This window comes from Peromyscus maniculatus, chromosome 21, assembly GCF_049852395.1.
Source record: "Peromyscus maniculatus bairdii isolate BWxNUB_F1_BW_parent chromosome 21, HU_Pman_BW_mat_3.1, whole genome shotgun sequence".
In the NCBI taxonomy this organism is placed as follows: Eukaryota; Metazoa; Chordata; class Mammalia; order Rodentia; family Cricetidae; genus Peromyscus; species Peromyscus maniculatus.
The window spans coordinates 2,667,836-2,685,651 of record NC_134872.1 but is presented as its reverse complement, the minus strand read 5'-3'; the positions used below and the strand labels follow the sequence as shown (position 1 = coordinate 2,685,651).

General features: G+C 54.7%; 4 protein-coding genes across 6 annotated transcripts; 2 read left to right on the top strand and 2 right to left on the bottom strand.

Annotated features, from left to right (window-relative positions):
- Positions 1 to 2,945: 2,945 nt before the first annotated feature.
- On the top strand, positions 2,946 to 6,109 carry Ly6g5c (lymphocyte antigen 6 family member G5C). Its single transcript, XM_042266494.2, has 2 exons — positions 2,946 to 3,211; positions 5,438 to 6,109. Exons 1-2 carry the CDS (start codon positions 2,946 to 2,948, stop codon positions 5,595 to 5,597), a joined length of 426 nt encoding a protein of 141 aa, XP_042122428.2. The 3' UTR covers positions 5,598 to 6,109.
- A 2,209-nt stretch (positions 6,110 to 8,318) lies between these two features.
- On the bottom strand, positions 8,319 to 9,420 carry Ly6g5b (lymphocyte antigen 6 family member G5B). Its single transcript, XM_076558061.1, is given in 3 exon segments — positions 8,319 to 8,631; positions 8,991 to 9,069; positions 9,072 to 9,420. Coding segments are annotated over 3 exon segments (570 nt in total). The 5' UTR covers positions 9,346 to 9,420; the 3' UTR covers positions 8,319 to 8,414.
- A 466-nt stretch (positions 9,421 to 9,886) lies between these two features.
- Csnk2b (casein kinase 2 beta) lies at positions 9,887 to 15,128 on the bottom strand. 3 transcript variants are annotated; one of them, XM_006995260.4, is made up of 7 exons: positions 14,941 to 15,128; positions 13,608 to 13,690; positions 12,941 to 13,043; positions 12,042 to 12,157; positions 11,598 to 11,673; positions 11,307 to 11,496; positions 9,887 to 10,113 (listed from the first exon to the last, which is right to left on the bottom strand). In XM_006995260.4, exons 1-7 carry the CDS (start codon positions 14,987 to 14,989, stop codon positions 10,023 to 10,025), a joined length of 708 nt encoding a protein of 235 aa, XP_006995322.1. In that variant the 5' UTR covers positions 14,990 to 15,128; the 3' UTR covers positions 9,887 to 10,022. The 3 variants fall into 3 exon arrangements, with proteins under 3 accessions (XP_006995322.1, XP_015844217.1, XP_006995323.1); XM_015988731.3 differs by lacking the exon at positions 14,941 to 15,128 and adding an exon at positions 14,456 to 14,535; XM_006995261.4 differs by lacking the exon at positions 14,941 to 15,128 and adding an exon at positions 14,276 to 14,409.
- Gpank1 (G-patch domain and ankyrin repeats 1) lies at positions 14,592 to 17,816 on the top strand. Its single transcript, XM_006995262.4, has 4 exons — positions 14,592 to 14,867; positions 15,406 to 15,561; positions 16,029 to 16,646; positions 17,204 to 17,816. The coding sequence occupies exons 3-4, from the start codon at positions 16,033 to 16,035 to the stop codon at positions 17,646 to 17,648; spliced, it is 1,059 nt and encodes a 352-aa protein (XP_006995324.2). The 5' UTR covers positions 14,592 to 14,867; positions 15,406 to 15,561; positions 16,029 to 16,032; the 3' UTR covers positions 17,649 to 17,816.

Genomic DNA, 17,816 nt, shown 5'->3' with positions numbered 1-17,816 from the left:
TGCCTGGCTCTGCCTCCCAAGTGCTAGGACTAAAGGTGTGTACCACTGCTGCCCGGTTTTTTACTTTTTATTCTGAGAGTTCACACTAAGTCATCCAGGCTCACTTTGAACTCACTCTAGTTCAGTCAAGTCTTGAATTTGCCATCCTCCTGTCTGAGAAGCTGGGATGACAGGCCTATGCCACCAGGCTCACACTAGCTTCCACTCTTTTTTTAAAATTATTTAATTAATTAATTAATTAATTAATTAATTAATTATGTATACAGCATGTATTCCTGCAGGCCAGGAGATGGCGCCAGATCTCATTATAGGTGGTTGTGAGCCACCATGTGGTTGCTGGGAATTGAACTCAGGACCTCTGGAAGAGCAGTCGGTGCTCTAACCACTGAGCCATCTCTCCAGCCCTATCTTCCACTCTTAACCCTTTATTCTCCACTGTGCAACAAAAGCAGCACTTTACAAAACATCTGGCCACACTGCCCCTGCTGAAATCCCTCTGGCCATTGGCTTCAGGCGCCCTGGTGCCCCTGCCCACCTCTGCCCTCCCCACCGGATGCCCCTGCCCCCTCTGCCCTCCCCACCGGGTGCCCCTGCCCCCCTCTGCCCTCCCCACCACTGCTTGCTGTCTCGTCTCCCCCATTAGACCTCTACCAGGGAGAGCAGGGACTCTCCGCGGTTGTATCTCCAGCACCTAAAGCAATGACCCAAAGAGTCGGCAGGCTGGTTTGTCACCTGACACAATCTGGAGTCACAGGGACAGTCTCAGTGGGGATTATCTGGATTACAGTAATTGACGTAGATCAATCTACCACTTAGGCTGTTCATGTCCCCAGGAAGGGGATTCTGAACTGTAGAGAATGGAAAAAGCCAGGCTGGAAAGGCATCAGAGGTTAAGAAGGCTTATTGCTCAGTCATGAGGGTGGGAACAAACTCCAGCTCCAACAAGTGTGATGCCCTCTCTGGTCCTCTTGGCCACCCACAGACACGCGTGTGTGCATGCGTACAAACAGACGGACACACAAATCTTGGGCGGGGGTGAAGGAAGTACACATCAGTGTTCTCTGCTCGTGACCGTGGTTGAAATATGGCCAGGTCTCTAAACTTCTTGTCCCTGTGACTTCCCTGTGGTGATGGACTGTGACCTGGGATAATGAGCTAAAATAAACCCTTTTCCCAGGCTTGGGACGCCTTTGATCCCAGCATTTGGGAGGCAGGGGCAAGCAGAGCTCTCTGAGTGTGAGGCCAGCCTGGTCTACAGTGAGTCCCAGGACAGCCAGGGTTACATAGAACCTGTCTTTTTTTTTTTTTTTTTTTTTTTTTTTTTTTGATTTTTCGAGACAGGGTTTCTCTGTGTAGCTTTGCGCCTTTTCCTGGAACTCACTTGGTAGTCCAGGCTGGCCTCGAACTCACAGAGATCCACCTGCCTCTGCCTCTCGAGTGCTGGGATTAAAGGCGTGCGCCACCACCGCCCGGCCTTGAGCCTGTCTTAAAAAATAAAAACAAGGGGGCTGGAGAGATGGCTCAGAGGTTAAGAGCACTGACTGTTCTTCCAGAGGTTCTGAGTTCAATTCCCAGCAACCACATGGTGGCTCACAGCCATCTGTAATGAGATCTGGTGTCCTCTTCTGACCTGTAGTCATACATGCTGTATACATAATAAATAAATAAGTCTTTAAAAAAAAAACAAATAAACAAAATAAATGCTTCTTCCCTGAGTTGCTTTTGTCGGGGTGTTTTATCAGAGCATCAGGAAAGGAAACGAACAGGACAGGCCCTTCCGGGTTCCTTCCCCAAGCCAGGATCTTAGGGGCCAGAGTGGCTGTGGGTTGAGGACATTCTGAACTGGCTCTTCTGGTGCCGTTGTTTCCCACCACACAGTGTTGCCCATCCCCCACCAACGTAGGCCTGGCCTGGAGGAAAGCCAAGCTTTTCATGCAGGCTCTGCAGCCAGCTGGTCTCCAAGGCCCCGGGACTCCACGGTGCCACCCCAGCCCTGAAGCTGCTCTCCCTCTCTCGTTTTGTTTGTTTGTTTGAGACAGGGTTTCTCTGTCTATCCCTGGTTGTCCTGGAACTCGCTGTGTAGACCAGCCTGGCCTCGAACTCACAGAGATCCGCCTGCCTCTGCCTCCCGAGTGTTGGGATCAAAGGTGTGCGCCACTTGGGCCTGGAGAGATGGTTCAGAGGTTAAGAGCACTGGCTGCTCTTCCAGAGGTCCTGAGTTCAATTCCCAGCACCCAGATGGTGGCTCACAACCACCTGTAATAAGATCTGGTGCCCTCTTCTGGTGTGCAGGCATACATGCTGTATACATAATAAATAAATAAATCTTAAAAAAAAAAAGTGTGTGCCACCACCGTCCAGCTGTATGCTGTTCTCTTATTAGTGCTGGTCCTGATGAACTTGGTTCTTGGTACTTGGCTCCAACGCAGTGGTTCTCAACCTCCCTAATGCTGTACAAGATGATTTTCGTTGCTACTTCATAACTGTAATTTTGATACTGTTATTAATCATAAGGTAAATATCTGGTCACATATCAGATATCCTGCATACCAGAGGGGTGGTGGCAATGACTTTAATTCCAGCACTTGGATGGGGTGAGACACTGAATAAGTCCTAACAGAGCTGGGATGGGCAGCCTCCGCCGCACCTGTAAATGTAAATTAGGCTTACGGAATGCTGGGTACAGGTTAGCCCTTTAAATATATGCTAATGGATGCATTTCCTTGGGGAATAACACAGGAAGGAGGTCTGGGGTTTTGTTGTTGTTTTGTTAACGTTTTTGAGATCGGATCTCACTGTGTAGCCCTGGCTGTGGCCTGCTATTATGTAGACCAGGCTGGTCTCAAACTCAGAGATCTTGGGCCTCTGCCCCTGAGTACAGAATCAAAGGAGAGTACCACCCATCGGGCGAGAGTGAAGATTTTTAATGAGGTTTGTTAAAGCATATGGCTTCCCAGAACCAGAGGTCTTCGGGTTACAGGAGCAGGCACGGTGGGGCTGACACAGGATGGAGGCAGGTGGGACTGCATCACAGCACGTCGTCTCTAGGTAACACCGTTCTTGCTGAGGGTGCCTCTCGGCCACCTCCATTAACCCGGTACCTGCACTGCTACCACACACTGGAGAGCAGAGTTGGGGGTCTTCTAGGGCTGGCTCTCCACCTGGCACCTCTGGGCAGCAGCTTCGTCACCCTGCACGTAAAGAACAGTGAGCGGACACCTCCTCCCACCACAGGCCAGCTCCCCACCATGGACACCCTCCTCCCTCCCACCCAGGGCTCCTCCCTCCCACCCAGGGCTCCTTCCCCACCATGGGCCCCTCCCCCCACCGTGGGCCCCTCCCCCCACCGTGGGCTCCTCCCTCCCACCCAGGGCCCCTCCCCCCACCATGGCCCCTCCCCCCACCATGGGCCCGCTCCCACAGGCCTCTTCCCAGTCTCCTACGCTGCACACTGTGTCTTGTTCCCACAGCCCTAAGACATTCCAGCGCTTTCTGTCAGAACCACCACCTGTCTCCACCTCCCACTCCCATTTCCTCCTCAGCCTATAGCCAGCTGCCTCCCACTTTCCTGCAGTGCCCAGCCTTGAAGGGCCCTCGGCTCTCCAGAGGCACCGGCCTTCCCTCAGTGGCCAGCATCTCTGCTGGGAGACTCTTCTGGAACATCCACTGCTCTTTGCTCTGTCTTGCTGACCCTTATGGCCTCACATCACAGACATCCTACCTGCCCCCCTGGTTTTCACCAGCAGCCTCAGACTTCTTCCTGGGTTAAATGGTTCACCAAAGTGCTCTCCTCATCTCCAGGCATGCATCCGGACGCCTCCACCTCATTTCCTGCATGGAAGATGGACTGCATTCCTTCCCTCCTCCCTCCATTAAATTAATAGATGCTCAATGTGGACTGCGTGGAGCTCTCTCAGCACAGCAGAGCTGATGTAGCCTCTGAAGTGGGCATTACTGCTCCCATTTAACAAAAAAAAAAAAAAAAATGGGTGCAGAAGATCCAAAGGCTTGCCCGAATCTCACAGGCCAAGTCAGAATCAGTGGTGGCTCCAGAGATGGTTCCTTTCTTTTATTTTAGGTCCAGAATTACACTGTGTAGCCCAGGCTAGCCTTGAACTTCTGATCTACTTGCCTCCTTTTTCTGAGTCTTGTGATCACAGGAGTGTACCAAAGGCCTGGCCGAGGTAAGCTGTCTTCATTCACGCCCTTTCGTTACATGGTTTCCTTCTTCTGCAGGACTTGTGGGTAGAAGCCAGGCTGGAGCGTGCTGGACAAGCACTTTGACACTGCACTCTCAGATATTATTTTTTATATATTTTTTTATTTATTTTACAATACTATTCAGTTCTACATAACAGCCACAGATTCCCTTGTTCTCTCCCTTCCTGCCCCCTCCCCTTCCCCCCCAGCCCACCCCCCATTCCCACCTCCTCCAGATCAAGGTCTCCCCCGAGGACTGGGATCGACCTGATAGACTCAGTCCAGGCAGGTCCATGAGCGAGAATTGTTGAAACGAAGGTTGGATAAAGCACAGGGACAAATAGCCAAATGAATGGAAACACATGAACTATGAACCAAAGGCTGAGGAGTCCCCAACTGGATCAGGCCCTCTGAATAGATATTTTTTTTTAAAGATTTATTTATTTATTATGTATACAGCATGTATGACTGCAGGCCAGAAGAGGGCGCCAGATCTCACTACAGATGGTTGTGAGCCACCATGTGGTTGCTGGGAATTGAACTCAGGACCTCTGGAAGAGCAGCCAAGCAGTCAGTGCTCTTAACCTCTGAGCCATCTCTCCAGCCCCACTCTAGGTTATTTTTAAAATATTTCACTATGCAGCCCAGGCCAGCCTCAACTTGATCCTCCTACCTACCCCAGCCTCCCCTGCGTTAGGATTTCAGGTATGAGCCTTTAGGCCTGGCTTGAGCATACTTTATCTGGCATTTTGAGACAGGGTCTCAGCAGCCCACACTCCCTAGGTCCTCTGCAACAGCAGTAGGCACCCCTGACCACTGAGCCAGCTTCCCAGCCTCTCGTCTGTGTGGCTAGGAGCTGTGGCCAGGACTTGGCCTGCATCCTGCCACCGAGGTACCAATCACTGCTCTACCTCTTCTGCTGCAGAAAACAACCAGTGCTTTGCTGCAGCCCAACCTTTAACACCCTCTGTATCTTTCTCAGAATGGCCCCACGATGCTGGACTCCCCATCCTTCTCAAGCCCTGACTCCCAGACTCCACTCCCCAACTTACATTAGAACGTCAAATCCCTCAAATCTTCCGTGAACAGCTTCAAAGTTTCATTGCTGGTGGCTCACTGGGCAGCCCCACGCCCATCCAGCGGCTTTCTTTTGGTTCAAGGAAGGGTAGAAGGGTGATAATGATAGCTATGTGGGCTGAGGATGGATTGGGAGGCTCTGTGGTCCTTCCCTCGACAGCGGTTTTAACGTCACGGTGAATAACTGCCGCAGCAGGGAGCAGATGAACGATTGTTCACGCACCCCCGCCTCCCTGGTGTTTGGCTTTTGGATAGTCTATCGATGTTGCTTCCTGGATTTCTGCAACAATCCAACAAACAGGAAGACCACTACGCGCTAGGACAGCAGGAACCCTGCTGTGTCCAGACACACTCTGGATTTCCATCTGGGCCCAGCCAGGACAACCCCACAGCTCTCACAGCAGCCCTCCCTGCCTCTCACATCAGGGGCCCCTCCTGGCCTCTCCTCTCCATCCGAACCCCACTCTCCCACCTTTACTTTGCCCGGCTCCTTCTCCTGTCCAAAGTCCCCAGGTGTTCCCTCAAAATAAACTAGTATGCAAAGTGTTTGTGTCTTGTGATGGAGGTGAAGGCCTTGGAAACGGGGCCAGACTGCCCCATCGCGGGCTCCTCCACCGCCCTGCCTTGACATCGCTAACTCAGCTCTAGACACATAAAGCTGAAGAGGAACTGGATGCCCTTATACAGTGAAGGCTGGTTAGGTCAGTGAGCATCCTGAGAGGTGTTATCAGAGCCCCGGGGGCGAACCGAGAGGCCCAGAGACCGTACTGGCAGGATGTAGGATATGAGCAATGAGGCAGACCCAGGGAGGAGAGGCGCCCCAGAAGGGCATAGGGAGGGGACAGCAGGCCCAAGCGAACCTTGCTTTCCGACTCCCAGGTTTAGCGTCCCTTCCTAAACCTGTCTCCCAGTTTGACCAGTTAGAGCAGTGTAAATCTGGGGAGGAAGGTGTGGATTCTTCTTTTTTTAGGGGTGTGTGTTATATGCCCCTCACCGGCCCCCAACTCCAGATTCTGCTTCCTCAGTCTCCCAGTGTTAGGATTACAGTGTGTACCACCACGAGGACACGAAGGCAGCTCTGGGTGCTGGCAAAGGCCTCTGCTGACTGAACAGGTTACTCGAGTGTGACAAGCGTGTGCTTTGCTGGGAAGGTTTACAAAATAGGCTGCTTGCAAGGCGGCTCACGTACCTACCCTCAGTATGCAAAGGCTGAGGCAGCCTTGCCTCGTGATCAAGGCCAGCCTGGACTAGAGACCATGTCAAATAAACCCAACATCTCTATGGACATTTGTCCACAAGTACACACACCTGTGCACCCATCTCCTCAGTCATGAGGCTCCACCTCCAGCACAGGTGACCAGACTATAGGACTGACTGACCTGGGCAGCAGAGGTCAGGAGAGCATGCCTGGAGCCGCAGAGCTCCCGTTACTGAGGTGCGAGCCTGACTGAGCGCACCTGAGGGGGCTGATGCTTAAAGCCTGGCTGATGTTGGCGTCCACCGTTGAATGAATATAACAGATCGACACATAAGCACCCATGAGCGCTTCCTCTGTGCTTGAAATTTTCAATGTTTATTATTTTTTGTTTGTTTTGAGACAGGATCTATCATGTAGCTCTGGTTGTCCTGGAATTCACTCTGTAGCCCAGGCTGGCCTCAAACCCAGAGACCCATCTGCCTCTGCCTCCTGAGTGCTGGGATTAAGTGTGTAATGAGGGAGGCTTGGGGAAATGCGTTATCTTTACTGACAGACAATAACTACAGGTCAGGAACAAGAGTCCGGCTGCACAGCAGCTGTCCTGCCAGTCCCGCTGGGGTACAGCTATTGGCTACTCCCACAGCGCCTTCCCAATGGGCGATAGAGGTCACCAAGCTGCACTTCTCTGTGGCTTCGGCAAATCCCTCCAGTCCAAGAGTGGTCACATGCGTGCCTTGGATTTTTATCTCCGTATTCAGGTCCCATGCTCTCTAATGAAGACTCCACCCATTTGGCCAAGCTGCCCTTTATTACAGGCTATTGGACCGAATGGCAAAATTTCACAACAGGTGTGCACTACCATGCCTGGCCAAAATTTCTCAATATTTAGTGTTTAGCACACACCTGTAACAATCCTAGCTCTTAAAGGTAGAGGCAGGAGAGGCAGGAGACCCCAAATACTAAAATGGAGATTTAACAGCTGCAGCCTCGAGCATACCACATACACCGCAAGGTGCCAGGAGTCTTGAACTCAACGTGGATGTGGACTGTTTCTCCTCAGGTGAAAACCCAGCACCATGTGGACTTAATGTTCCAGGTTTTGAAGGTTAAAGTGGGGAGGGGAAGGACATGGCCTTTCAGGGCGATGTGAGAGGAAGCCATGAGGACCAAACAGAGTGGGCCGGATTTGGCGGTCCTGTTTGAATCCCACACCTATTCTTTGACCTGGCTACACCGGCCCACACCTGAACCTGACCCCCCCTCCCCACACAGTGACACAGGTTTATCCTGGTCTTGTTTATCGGGGGGTGAGGGGTGAGGGGTGGGGAGGAACACGGGCTGCATGGATAGCAGAATAGCCTCCCTCCTCCCGACATGCAGTTAGGTGAAGAGAGGCGGTCAGGGAGACAGCAGGCCAGGATGGTGACGGAGACAGGTGCCATGCCAGGAAATCTGCACGCAAGTCCACCCTTGGCCCTTCCTGCCGAAGCCTGGTCCTGAGGCTCAGAGACAGGTGTAAGACAGAGGACAAAGAGGCGGTTCTGAGTGGATGCGGCACTGAAGGTCAGACTGAGGGTGCGGGAAGACAGTGACACCCAGGATGGGAACCAGGTCAGGTCAGCTGAGCAGAAGCCATACTCAAGGTATGGCCAGGAGGAAAGACAAGGCAGCACCCAGATCCAGCTGCCATCCTGGGGACACAGAGAAGGCCTAGAACACAGGGACCAGGAGTCCCGTGTTTAAGGAGTGCAGAGCAGAATCCGGGAAAGGGAACATGCCCGGGTCTAGTCTGAGGAAGAACAGGAATCCCGAACTGTTGAGGAACAAGCACGTTTGGTGCGGGATGGCTATGGACACACCCAGCCACAGGAGCAGGGTGAACGGGTCTGGGCTCTCAGGGCCTTATGAGCAGGGAAGCCAGGCGGGGGCAAGGAGAGGTTCAGGGCCTGGAAGAACCCGTCTGTCTGGGAATCAGACAGGGCCCAGGCAGAGCGCTCTAGAGCCGGGTACTGGACCAGGAGCTGCAGTCATCGTACTGGCAGCAGTCAGCCTTGTACCAGGGGATGCATTTTTCTTTGCAGGGGTAGGAATTATACTGTTCATAGCCTCGTACATGGAAGCGAACCTTGACATCTAGAGGGGAGGGACGTTCAATGCTGTGGATAGCTCACCACTGTCCCCAAACCTAACTCCCCAGCATTCATGCAGCCCAGATTTTATCCTATGTACTTTCAGAAGAGGATACAAATAAAAAATTCACTCACTTGTCTGTACACACACACCCCTCCAAGATCCCAACAACCCTCACGCTGGAGAAGCCACACTGTTCTACCAGCGGCCCTTTCCCTGGACTTCTCACTGGTAGTCGGTGATAACCACGCATGGGATGAACTGCTGATGGTGCACTTTTCTAGGGTCCTCCGAGAGGCACAAGTGGCAGGGACGGACATCTCAGCCAGAGCTTGGCATGCAGAGGACCAAATGAGATGAAGCCAGGACTCACTTTCAAGGACACCAGGGCCCCAGCTCTGCCCTTCCTCCCAGACCCTGGCCCCACTCACCCTTTCCCACTGCAAAGCCCACCATGGTCAGCCACCTACAAGCACACGGGCCTTCATTAGGAATTCTGGGGAGAAGAGCAGCTCCTGTGGAACACCCCCAAACCCCACCTTCCTAGGACCACACTCGTTAATCCTCAGAGGCAGAATGGTTCTGACAGGTGTCTGAGCAGAACTGCTGTGGGTACAGAGCTGTGTTCCCACCTGGGCAGGATCTGACGGGAGGAGGAAGTTAGCAACTGGCAGGAAGAGTGGCATGTCCTCCCTCACCCACAAGGCCTGGTTCCCATGTGGGCACCAGCTGGATCTCATCAGGTGTCTTCATCCTAGACACACCCAAAACATCTGTACCCCGCTTCTAGGGCCACGGGTTAGTGACCGGCTCTGGCTCCACCTGCTGTCACCTGCATAAGAGTTGGTTCCCATTATGCTGGGAGAGGTTGGCCAGAGAGAAGCCTCCCCGCCCTCTCCAGATGGACGGCTCAGCTCTCCCAGCAGGGGGCACAGATAGCAGGGCAACAGTTGTGGCTCTCTGCCTTCTCCGCAGTTCTGTTTGCTTGAGGATTACATTTCCTTCAATAGCAAAACGGAGAGCACTTCTCATGAGCCCCACAGTAGAAATACAAGCCACAGAGCCTGAGGAGGGCAGGTGTTTCTCTAGCCTTTGAAACCTTCTTTTCAATCTTTACCCCCCCATCTAGAATGCCACTCTGATCTACTATACTGCGCTCTACTATCTATCGACATCACCAAATCCACGAGGCATCAAGCTGTGCAGTTTCCAGCCGAGGGTCACTGGAGTCCAGCACACTACCACTTGCCCTTCCCCGGCGACAAGCACCAGGAGACTAGCTCATGGCCTTTTCTTCCACTTTATTTCATATTCCACCACAGTAACAATTCCTTTAAGTGAAACTAAAAACCATAGACTTCCGGAAAGGGCGGCAGCAAAGGACCGGTGGTGTCGAAGACAGGAAGGTGGGTGGGGATCAGCGAATCGTCTTGACTGGGCTCTTGAAGTTGCTGGCGGCTTGGAGCTGCAGCTGATAAGCCATTGGATGAATCTTGAAACCGTAGAGCCTGGGCCGGGCAGAGGTCAGAGACAGCAGGGTGAGCTCCCTTCTGGCCCTGCCAGTCGCTGGCATCCCCGACTACCCCAGGCCCCTCCTCATGCCTACTCAATCCTTCCCTAACTTCCTTGCTCACAAATACTTGATTTTTCCCCCCATGAATACTTGAAAATGTACCCCCCTTTTTTGCTGAGACAGAGTTTTTCTGTGTAACAGTCCTGGCTGTCCTGGAACTTGCTTTGGAGGCCAGGCTGGCCTCCAACTCAGAGACCTGCCTGCCTCTGCCTCCCGAGTGCTAGGATTAAAGGCGTGCGCCATCACTGCCCAGCTCTTTTTTTTTCTTTTTAATGTGAGTGCTCTGTCTGCCTGTTCCTCTACTCGCCAGAGGAGCACTGGATTCCATTAAGATGGCTGTGAGCCACCATGTGGTTGCTGGGAGTTGAACTCAGGACCTCTGGAAGAGCAGCCAGTGCTCTCAACTGCTGAGCCATCTCTCCAGGCCCCTTAAAAATGTATCTTAAAGCCGGGCAGTGGTGACGCATGCCTTTAATCCTAGCACTCGGGAGGCAGAAGCAGGCAGCTCTCTGTGAGTTGGAGGCCAGCCTGGGCTACAGAGTGAGTTCCAGTAAAGGCTCCAAATCTGTATCTCATTTATGGCAGAGGCAGAAGGATCCCTTGAGGCCAACTCAGCCAATAAAAACTCTGCCAAACCCCCCCCCCCAAACTAAACAAACAAAAAACCCACACTGAAAGTATAGCTCAAGGAGAGAGTCTGTGCTTAGCAGGCATGAGGTTAACCCCAGCCCACACAGAAAACTTCCAATCTGAGGAGCTGCAGATTAGTGCCTGTACAAATGGAATCTTTCCTCCCTGGGATACAGTTAAAAATAAGGACAATAAGCCATGCTGAACCACAAAATCTGAGGATTTTAGCAAAAGGTTGAGCATCCAAGATGCCAACAGCAATAGCCACTGTTTAAATAGTCAAGGGCCACAACGCATTTAAAAATAGGCAGCCATGTCAGCATCCCTGCTCGATGGATAAGAAAACGGAGGCACAAGTAATCAAGTAACTGCCCCAGCACTCAGCAGGAAAAGCCCTGACTCTGGGATAGGCAGGCCTCGAGAGAGGGCTGTTTGTCCTCGAGTCTCGCCAGACCTTGGGTTGTTCTTTGACCCTTTGTGACTGTCTTTGCTCCCCACCTGGGTACAAACTGGTTGGCAGGTCGTTTGGGTCGGTACTCCGGATGCACCATGAAGAGCATGTGAGGGAAACCAGTGCCGAAGTAGGCGCCGTCTGTGTGGTGGTGCCTCGATGATTTGGGTGTGTACACGTCCATGCACTTGGGGCAGTACAGTTTCACCATGGCCTCGCCTGGGATGTCCGAAAGGCCTGGGAGATAGCCAGACGCTGCAGACTAGGTACCCCCAACTCTTCCCAACCTCCCACAGAACTCAGGCACTGACTGGATTAACCGTTTGGAGGACACTCACCGATGGGAAGCATCGGCTGGTTCTCACAGTACACGCGAGGACAGTAGCCAAAGTCTCCCTGCTGGTACTTTTCCAACTGAGGTGTGTAAAATGGAAGGGACCGGGGGGGGGGGGGGGGGGGGGGGGGGGGGGGGGGTGAGTGTGCAGAGCAGTTCCTCTCGCTGCTCAACTCATTCCCGACTCCCATGCCTCCCACTTCTAACTAGAAGCCCCTTCTCTCAAGTCGGCAGGCTGGAGAACACTAGGGCCATTTGCTTTGTGTCCCCTGAAAACTCCTCGTCCATGGTTTCACTTCCCTCCCTGAAAACAATACCTTCAGTAGGACCGCCAGTGAGGATCTGATCCTCAGCCCAGCTCTGGGCTTCTCCTCGTCTCCTCCGCTAGACTTCTGACTCATGCACCTGTTTCCCTTACTGCCTCAGAAGCAGCAGGGCAGAGTCTCACCATTTGGGCGATGCCTCGGTTGGTGAGGATGTAGCGGGCGTGGATCAACCCATAAAGCATCTCCGCTGCCTGTTCAATCAGGTCACTCTGGTTGGGGTTGTCTTCCAACTCTTCATCTGAAAGGTGGGGTGGCCACTTGTAACCCCACCTTATTCCCAGGACGGCCACCTACAGTTTATCTAGCACCTGTTTCTGGGCCTCACCCTGTCTATCACCCACGCATCTGACCCAGAAACCTGGGCTTTTGACCTTTCTACAAACCGAAGACCACTCAGTACTACCCTCTCTCCATACCTCTTCCAGTCTCGGCCCACTTCTTTCCTTTCCCAATACATAAATATAAACACCTAAGTGCAGAGGGTGGCCTTCTAGACAGGAAGGAGGAAACCAGCATCGTGAAACAGAGCTGAGTTACCTCAGAGAGCATGGAAACAAGTGTTCCAGTCCCATACGGCAAGAGTCAGGCAGGGAATCAAAACACTGAAGAAGCCGAGCATGCTCTATGTGCCAGAATGCCAGCACTTAAAGGCTTGGGCGGGAAGAGCAAGTGTACAGTCCAGTGTGCATTATGAATGGAGGGGACAGCGGTGGGTGGCAGTCACATAAACAAACAAGTAGGCAAGCAATCGATTGGGGGATAGGAAAGCTAGAGAATCAAAACGAAATTTAGAAATTCCAGAAGCAAGTGGTTGGGTGGTGGTGGCACACGCCTTTAACCCCAGCACTCAGGGGGTAGAGGCAGGGGGATCTCTGTGAGTTCGAGGACAGAGAAACCCTAAACAAAACAAAACAAACAGAAACCCAGGAGACAAGAGACAGAAGAAAAAGAAAGAAAGCACACACAAGTGCACACATCACCACCAACCCCACACTCAGCAACAACCCCAGGGGCAGGTTACCAGGCTCCAGGTCCAAGATCATGTCTAGAGCTTGTCGGTAGTGTGGCACCTGCTCATTGAGTCCAGTAAGGTTAAATTTGTCCTGGATGTAGTCCTCATCCACCTACCGGGAAGGGAAGCCAAGAGGTTGAAATAGTGTGGGGCTCCCATCTTTCACCCGGGCCCAAGAGAGATGAACAACTGCATCAGCTCCCCGTGTCTCCCATTCCCACTTCTGCAGGACTCAGTCTCCGTTAGAAACCGCAGCCCTTCCCTTCTCGGGCTAACAAGGTACAGTGCACAGACATCATTCAACTTCTGTCCCTTGTCTCTAGGAACTGGATTTGCCCTTTCCTGGGGGACATCAGACTCTGAGCTAAAGACTCAGGAATCACGAAGGCTAACAGTTCAGTTTCTGAAAGGCATTTGTAGTTTTCTACATTAACACACTGTGATTTTCATGTTACAGAACTTTAACGTAAGACATTTTAATTTCCCTAATGGTCACCAGGCATGGTGACAAACCCTTGTAATCCCAGCACTCGGGAGACTGAGGCAGTAGGATTGCCAGGAGTTCAAGGCCAGTCTAGGCTCCACAACAAGCTTCCCGTGAAACCCGATCTCAAGCAATACAAAATAAAAACATCGAGGGCATGTGGAGCTGGCCAAGAAGGCAAGCTAAACTCACCTCACAGAAGAATTCATTCCCACGGAGCCCACAGAACCAGGAAATCCAGGACACCTCCTCAGAGCTACTCATCTTTACGTCGGCTGAGAAAGAAGGGCCTAAGTGGAGACCGAGCCGCTTCTGGTCTCTTCCCTCCTCCCACACGTTCTCCCCAGCGACGAAGGAACCCGACCGAGGCCACCTGGGCTTGAAGGGCTCCAGCCTGCGAGGCCTCCCTCTCCACGCTCCTCCTCCTCCTCTTCACCTCAGCCCCCTTTCAGCGTGGTGGGAACGAGACCCACGGCTTTCCAGAGGATGACAGGTCCCGCTCCGTGAGCGCCGCCCCGGCCCCCGGCGTCCCCGGCCCCCCATGTCAGCGGCGGCGGGGCCCTGGGCTCCGGCTCTCGGCCGCCGCGGGTGCCCGCGAGCCCTGGCGCCGGTCCCAGGGCTCCCGAAGTTCATCCTTCCCGACAGCGGCGGCCTCTCCTGCCCTCCCAGGGCCGGCGGGCGCACCGCACTCCTGCGGGACTCGCGAGCGTCCCCACGGCCGCCCGCTCTCCCCGGGCCGCCCATCCTCTCGGGCTCCCGACCCGGTCACTTCCTTCCTCGCCCCCACCTCCCGGAGCACGGAACCCAGTGCCGCGGCCCGGGGGACGTGCGACGCGGCCCGGGGACGACCCCAGACTCACCGGCCGGACGGGGGCTGGGACTGGGGCGGGGAAGGGGAGTTGTGCTTCGAACGGCAGCGTCCGCTACGGCGCAGGAAGCCGACCCGACCGCCGCAGGCCAAGTGGGGAGGGGGGGGAAGTGGAAACTGGCGAGGGTGGGGGAGAGAGGCCCACGCGCAGGCGCCAAGCACCGCCCCCTACCTCTGTGGACGCCGGGAGATGGAGTCCCGCCGGGGGAGAGAAACTGACGAAAGGAGGGGAAGGCGAACTACCAATCCCAGGAGGCCCCGCGCACGACTCCGGGGTCGCGAGGCCCCCGCGGAGGCCGCCTGGGGGCGGGGCGAACGGAGGCGCCACCGGAAGCGGAAGCCCGAGACAGCGTCTTCCCGACCAGGAAGCTTGGGAAATAGAGTCTTGGGCTCGGTGGGCTCCCTGGGCTGCGCGGCCGGCGCCCGCGCTGCGGTCCGTCCCCGCTGCGCTCCCTCACCGCTCCGGAGCGCGTGGGTCTTCCCTGCCGCCCCGGGGACCGACACTGCCCCAGGCCACCCCACTGCACCCCGGTCCTCCGGGCAGGCCCGCGACACAGTTGGCTCAGGAGCAGGCGTGCGTCGAGGTGTGGCCCGGCGGAGAGGGGCTGAGGTCGGGCGTGCTCGGGCGGCGCGGAGCCGGGCGGCGGGCGCGCTAACCTGAGGTGGCGCCAGCCACTCTGCCGCTCGTCCCTTTGCACTTCTCCATGTCCTCGGGGCTCGCGTGCAGCGCTCCTCCGCGGGCCCTGCGTGTGTTCTCCGAGCCCTGCGCCGAGGAGTGACGAGGGGCACCGCGGTGTTAGCTCACCTCCCGGCGCCTCGGCATCTCACGGGCCTCCCTTTGTGTCCGCAGGGCCTTTCCTAGACGCTCCAGGGAAGGAGCTTGGAGCGGGAGGGACCACGTCGAGGGTGGCGAACAGCATTGTGGGGGCGTTATGTAAAAGCGGGACCCCAACCGACAGGCCCCCCGGGGCCCTCGCGCTGTCTGGGCACGCGATGCTCTCTACGCGGATGCTTGGAAAGGTTCCAGCGCGGGAAACCGAACCTTGCGGGTGTTTTGTTGTTGCTGCTGCTGCGCATGCGTCTTTGTGCCATGTGAGTGTGTGATTGTGTCAACTCTTGCAGACCACAAGAGCGCCATTTTGCGGTACGGAAGTGACGGTGCAACACCTTCCCCCGAAACCTCCCGGAATAATGTTACGCCTGACTTTCCTTTGGGGAAAGGAGACCCCTGTGTAAGATCGAGCAAGATTTAAAAGGTCGAGCTGGTGTTTCCTGATGGTATGTGTTACAGGATGGGGAAATGTTTTCAGAGAGAGCCTGCCATTTCTGGTTGAAGGGAGGTGGGAGTAGAACGCAGGACCCCTAGACAGCTGTCTGGTGGAATATCTTGTCCTATTATTATTATTATTTTTCTTTCCTGTATTAGAGAAAGAACCCAGACCTCCCGAATTCGAGGCAAGCATTCTACACAGAACCTTATCTACTATACCTTCATGAAATTTTATTAACATCTGGGCAGGATCTGTCATTCTAGGGGTCCATTTTACACATGAACCCTGGGCACTAAAAGATCCTAGGTCATGGAGTCAGTTTTGGGGTGGGAGGCCCGTTTTAGTTCTAGGCTGCTTTCTCATCCCAGCAGGCCCCGGGGAGGCGGTACTGATCATCACCATGGCTCCCTGGAAGGTTGGAGTGTTTGTCGAATCCTTTCCCTTTCCGGTCATCATTTTCTCATTTCTCCGCAGACCCATGTCCAGGCCGTCCCTCATCACATTTACTCCGGCCACTGACTCCAGCGACCTCTGGAAGGATGGGCAGCAGCAATCACAGCGTGAGAAGCCAAAGCCTGTCCTGGATGGGGCTGCAGCCCGGGCTTTCTATGAGGCTCTCATTGCCGATGAGAGTAGTTCCCCAAGGCCCCAGAGAGCTGGCCCCATCAGGGAAAGACCGAGGAAGAAAAGAAGAGCGGTGAGGGAGGCTGCGGTGGCCACAGCAGCAGGAGCCTCAGGGCAAGGAAGACCCCTTGAGGACGAAGACAAAATGACTCGGTGGATCCTGCTGGCGGCCCAGAATGGGGATGTGACAGAACTCCGGAGGCTGCTGGAACCCCGAGAGGCAGGGGGAGCTGGAGGGAATGTCAACGCCCGGGATGCCTTCTGGTGGACTCCCTTGATGTGTGCCGCCAGAGCAGGCCAGGGGGCTGCTGTGCGCTATCTCCTGGGCCGAGGGGCCGCCTGGGTAGGAGTCTGTGAGCTGGGAGGCAGAGACGCTGCTCAGCTGGCTGAAGAGGCAGGCTTCCCCGAGGTCGCTCGCATGGTCAGAGAGAGTCATGGGGAGGCACGGAGCCCTGAGAACCAGAACCGGTGAGGGGCGAGCCTTAGCTCATACCCATCTTTGTTGTGTTCTGACTTTCATGGACACCCCACACCAGGGGCTCCAGAACAGCTCACGGGGCTCTTCATCCTGCAGTGTAGTTAAGTCCTGTCCTAAAGTGGTTATGGACACGGTCTTTGTGCGTTTAGATCTTGGTTCTATTTACTTGTGATGTCAGCCTAAGATCTGCAGATCTCAGCCTTGTCTGAGAAGCGGGGATGAGGGCATCTTTCTCAAAGGGTCGTTAAGATGCGGTAGGTTAATGCGGAAAGTGATGGAACAGATCAGCTCTGCTTACTATCCCTAAGAGCTTGAGGCCTACCTAACGGTATCCCAAATTGTCCCTTCTGGACATGGAGAGGGGCTTGGAGCACTTGCCTAACACTGGGGAGACCCTGGGGTCCCTCTCCAATGCAGGATAAAACAAAAGGACGACACCGAGTTCGAAGGAAGGCATGAGGTGTGCTGCCCTGCTCCGCCAGGTGCCGACAGCTGAGCTCCAGGCCCCTCCTTCCCCCACCCCCGTAACTTCTTTCCTTCTCTGCAGGTCTCCCCGCTCCTCCTCCCAGTTCTGTGAGGACTGTGGTGCCTACTTTGAGGACTCCAACCACCGTACATCTACTGCTCACTTGCTGTCGCTGTCCAGGGGTCCCCAGCCCTCCAGCCTTCCCCTTGGGGTGCCCACCTCCAGTCCTGGCTTTAGGCTGCTGCTGAGGGGTGGTTGGGAACCAGGAATGGGGCTGGGACCCCGGGGTGAAGGCCGTGCCAACCCTATCCCCACTATCCTCAAGCGGGACCAGGAAGGACTGGGCTATAGATCTGCACCCCAACCCCGAGTCACACATTTTCCAGCTCGGGATACCCGGGCTGTGTCTGGAAGAGAGAGAGTGCCTCGAGTTGCCACACTGAGTCAGAGGGAGAACAGAAAGAGAGAAGAGAAGGACAGAGCCTGGGAGCGAAATCTGAGGCTGTACATGAACCTTGAATTCTGACTGACTCCGGCTGGCCTGTTACTCGCTGGACTTGGAACCCTGACGTGGGCTCTTGGACTTCTACTTCCTGGGTTCCGCCCAGATGCCAGACCCTCAGGTTTTGGCTCTTGGACTCTGCTTTTAGAGAAGGGCTAAGAGTTGAGAGATAAACAAACTCCCTACATTGTG

Coding starts and splice junctions, on each gene's coding strand:
- Ly6g5c (XM_042266494.2), top strand. CDS start 2,946: ATGGCTTCCCAGAACCAGAGGTCTTCGGGTTACAGGAGCAGGCACGGT. Junction 3,212..5,437: donor CTGCACGTAAAGAACAGTGA/GCGGACACCTCC, acceptor TTCCCTCGACAG/CGGTTTTAACGTCACGGTGA.
- Csnk2b (XM_006995260.4), bottom strand. CDS start 14,989: ATGGAGAAGTGCAAAGGGACGAGCGGCAGAGTGGCTGGCGCCACCTCA. Junction 13,044..13,607: donor GGAATGAATTCTTCTGTGAG/GTGAGTTTAGCT, acceptor CCTTCCCGGTAG/GTGGATGAGGACTACATCCA. Junction 12,158..12,940: donor GATCTTGGACCTGGAGCCTG/GTAACCTGCCCC, acceptor CCCACCTTTCAG/ATGAAGAGTTGGAAGACAAC.
- Gpank1 (XM_006995262.4), top strand. CDS start 16,033: ATGTCCAGGCCGTCCCTCATCACATTTACTCCGGCCACTGACTCCAGC. Junction 16,647..17,203: donor AGCCCTGAGAACCAGAACCG/GTGAGGGGCGAG, acceptor CCTTCTCTGCAG/GTCTCCCCGCTCCTCCTCCC.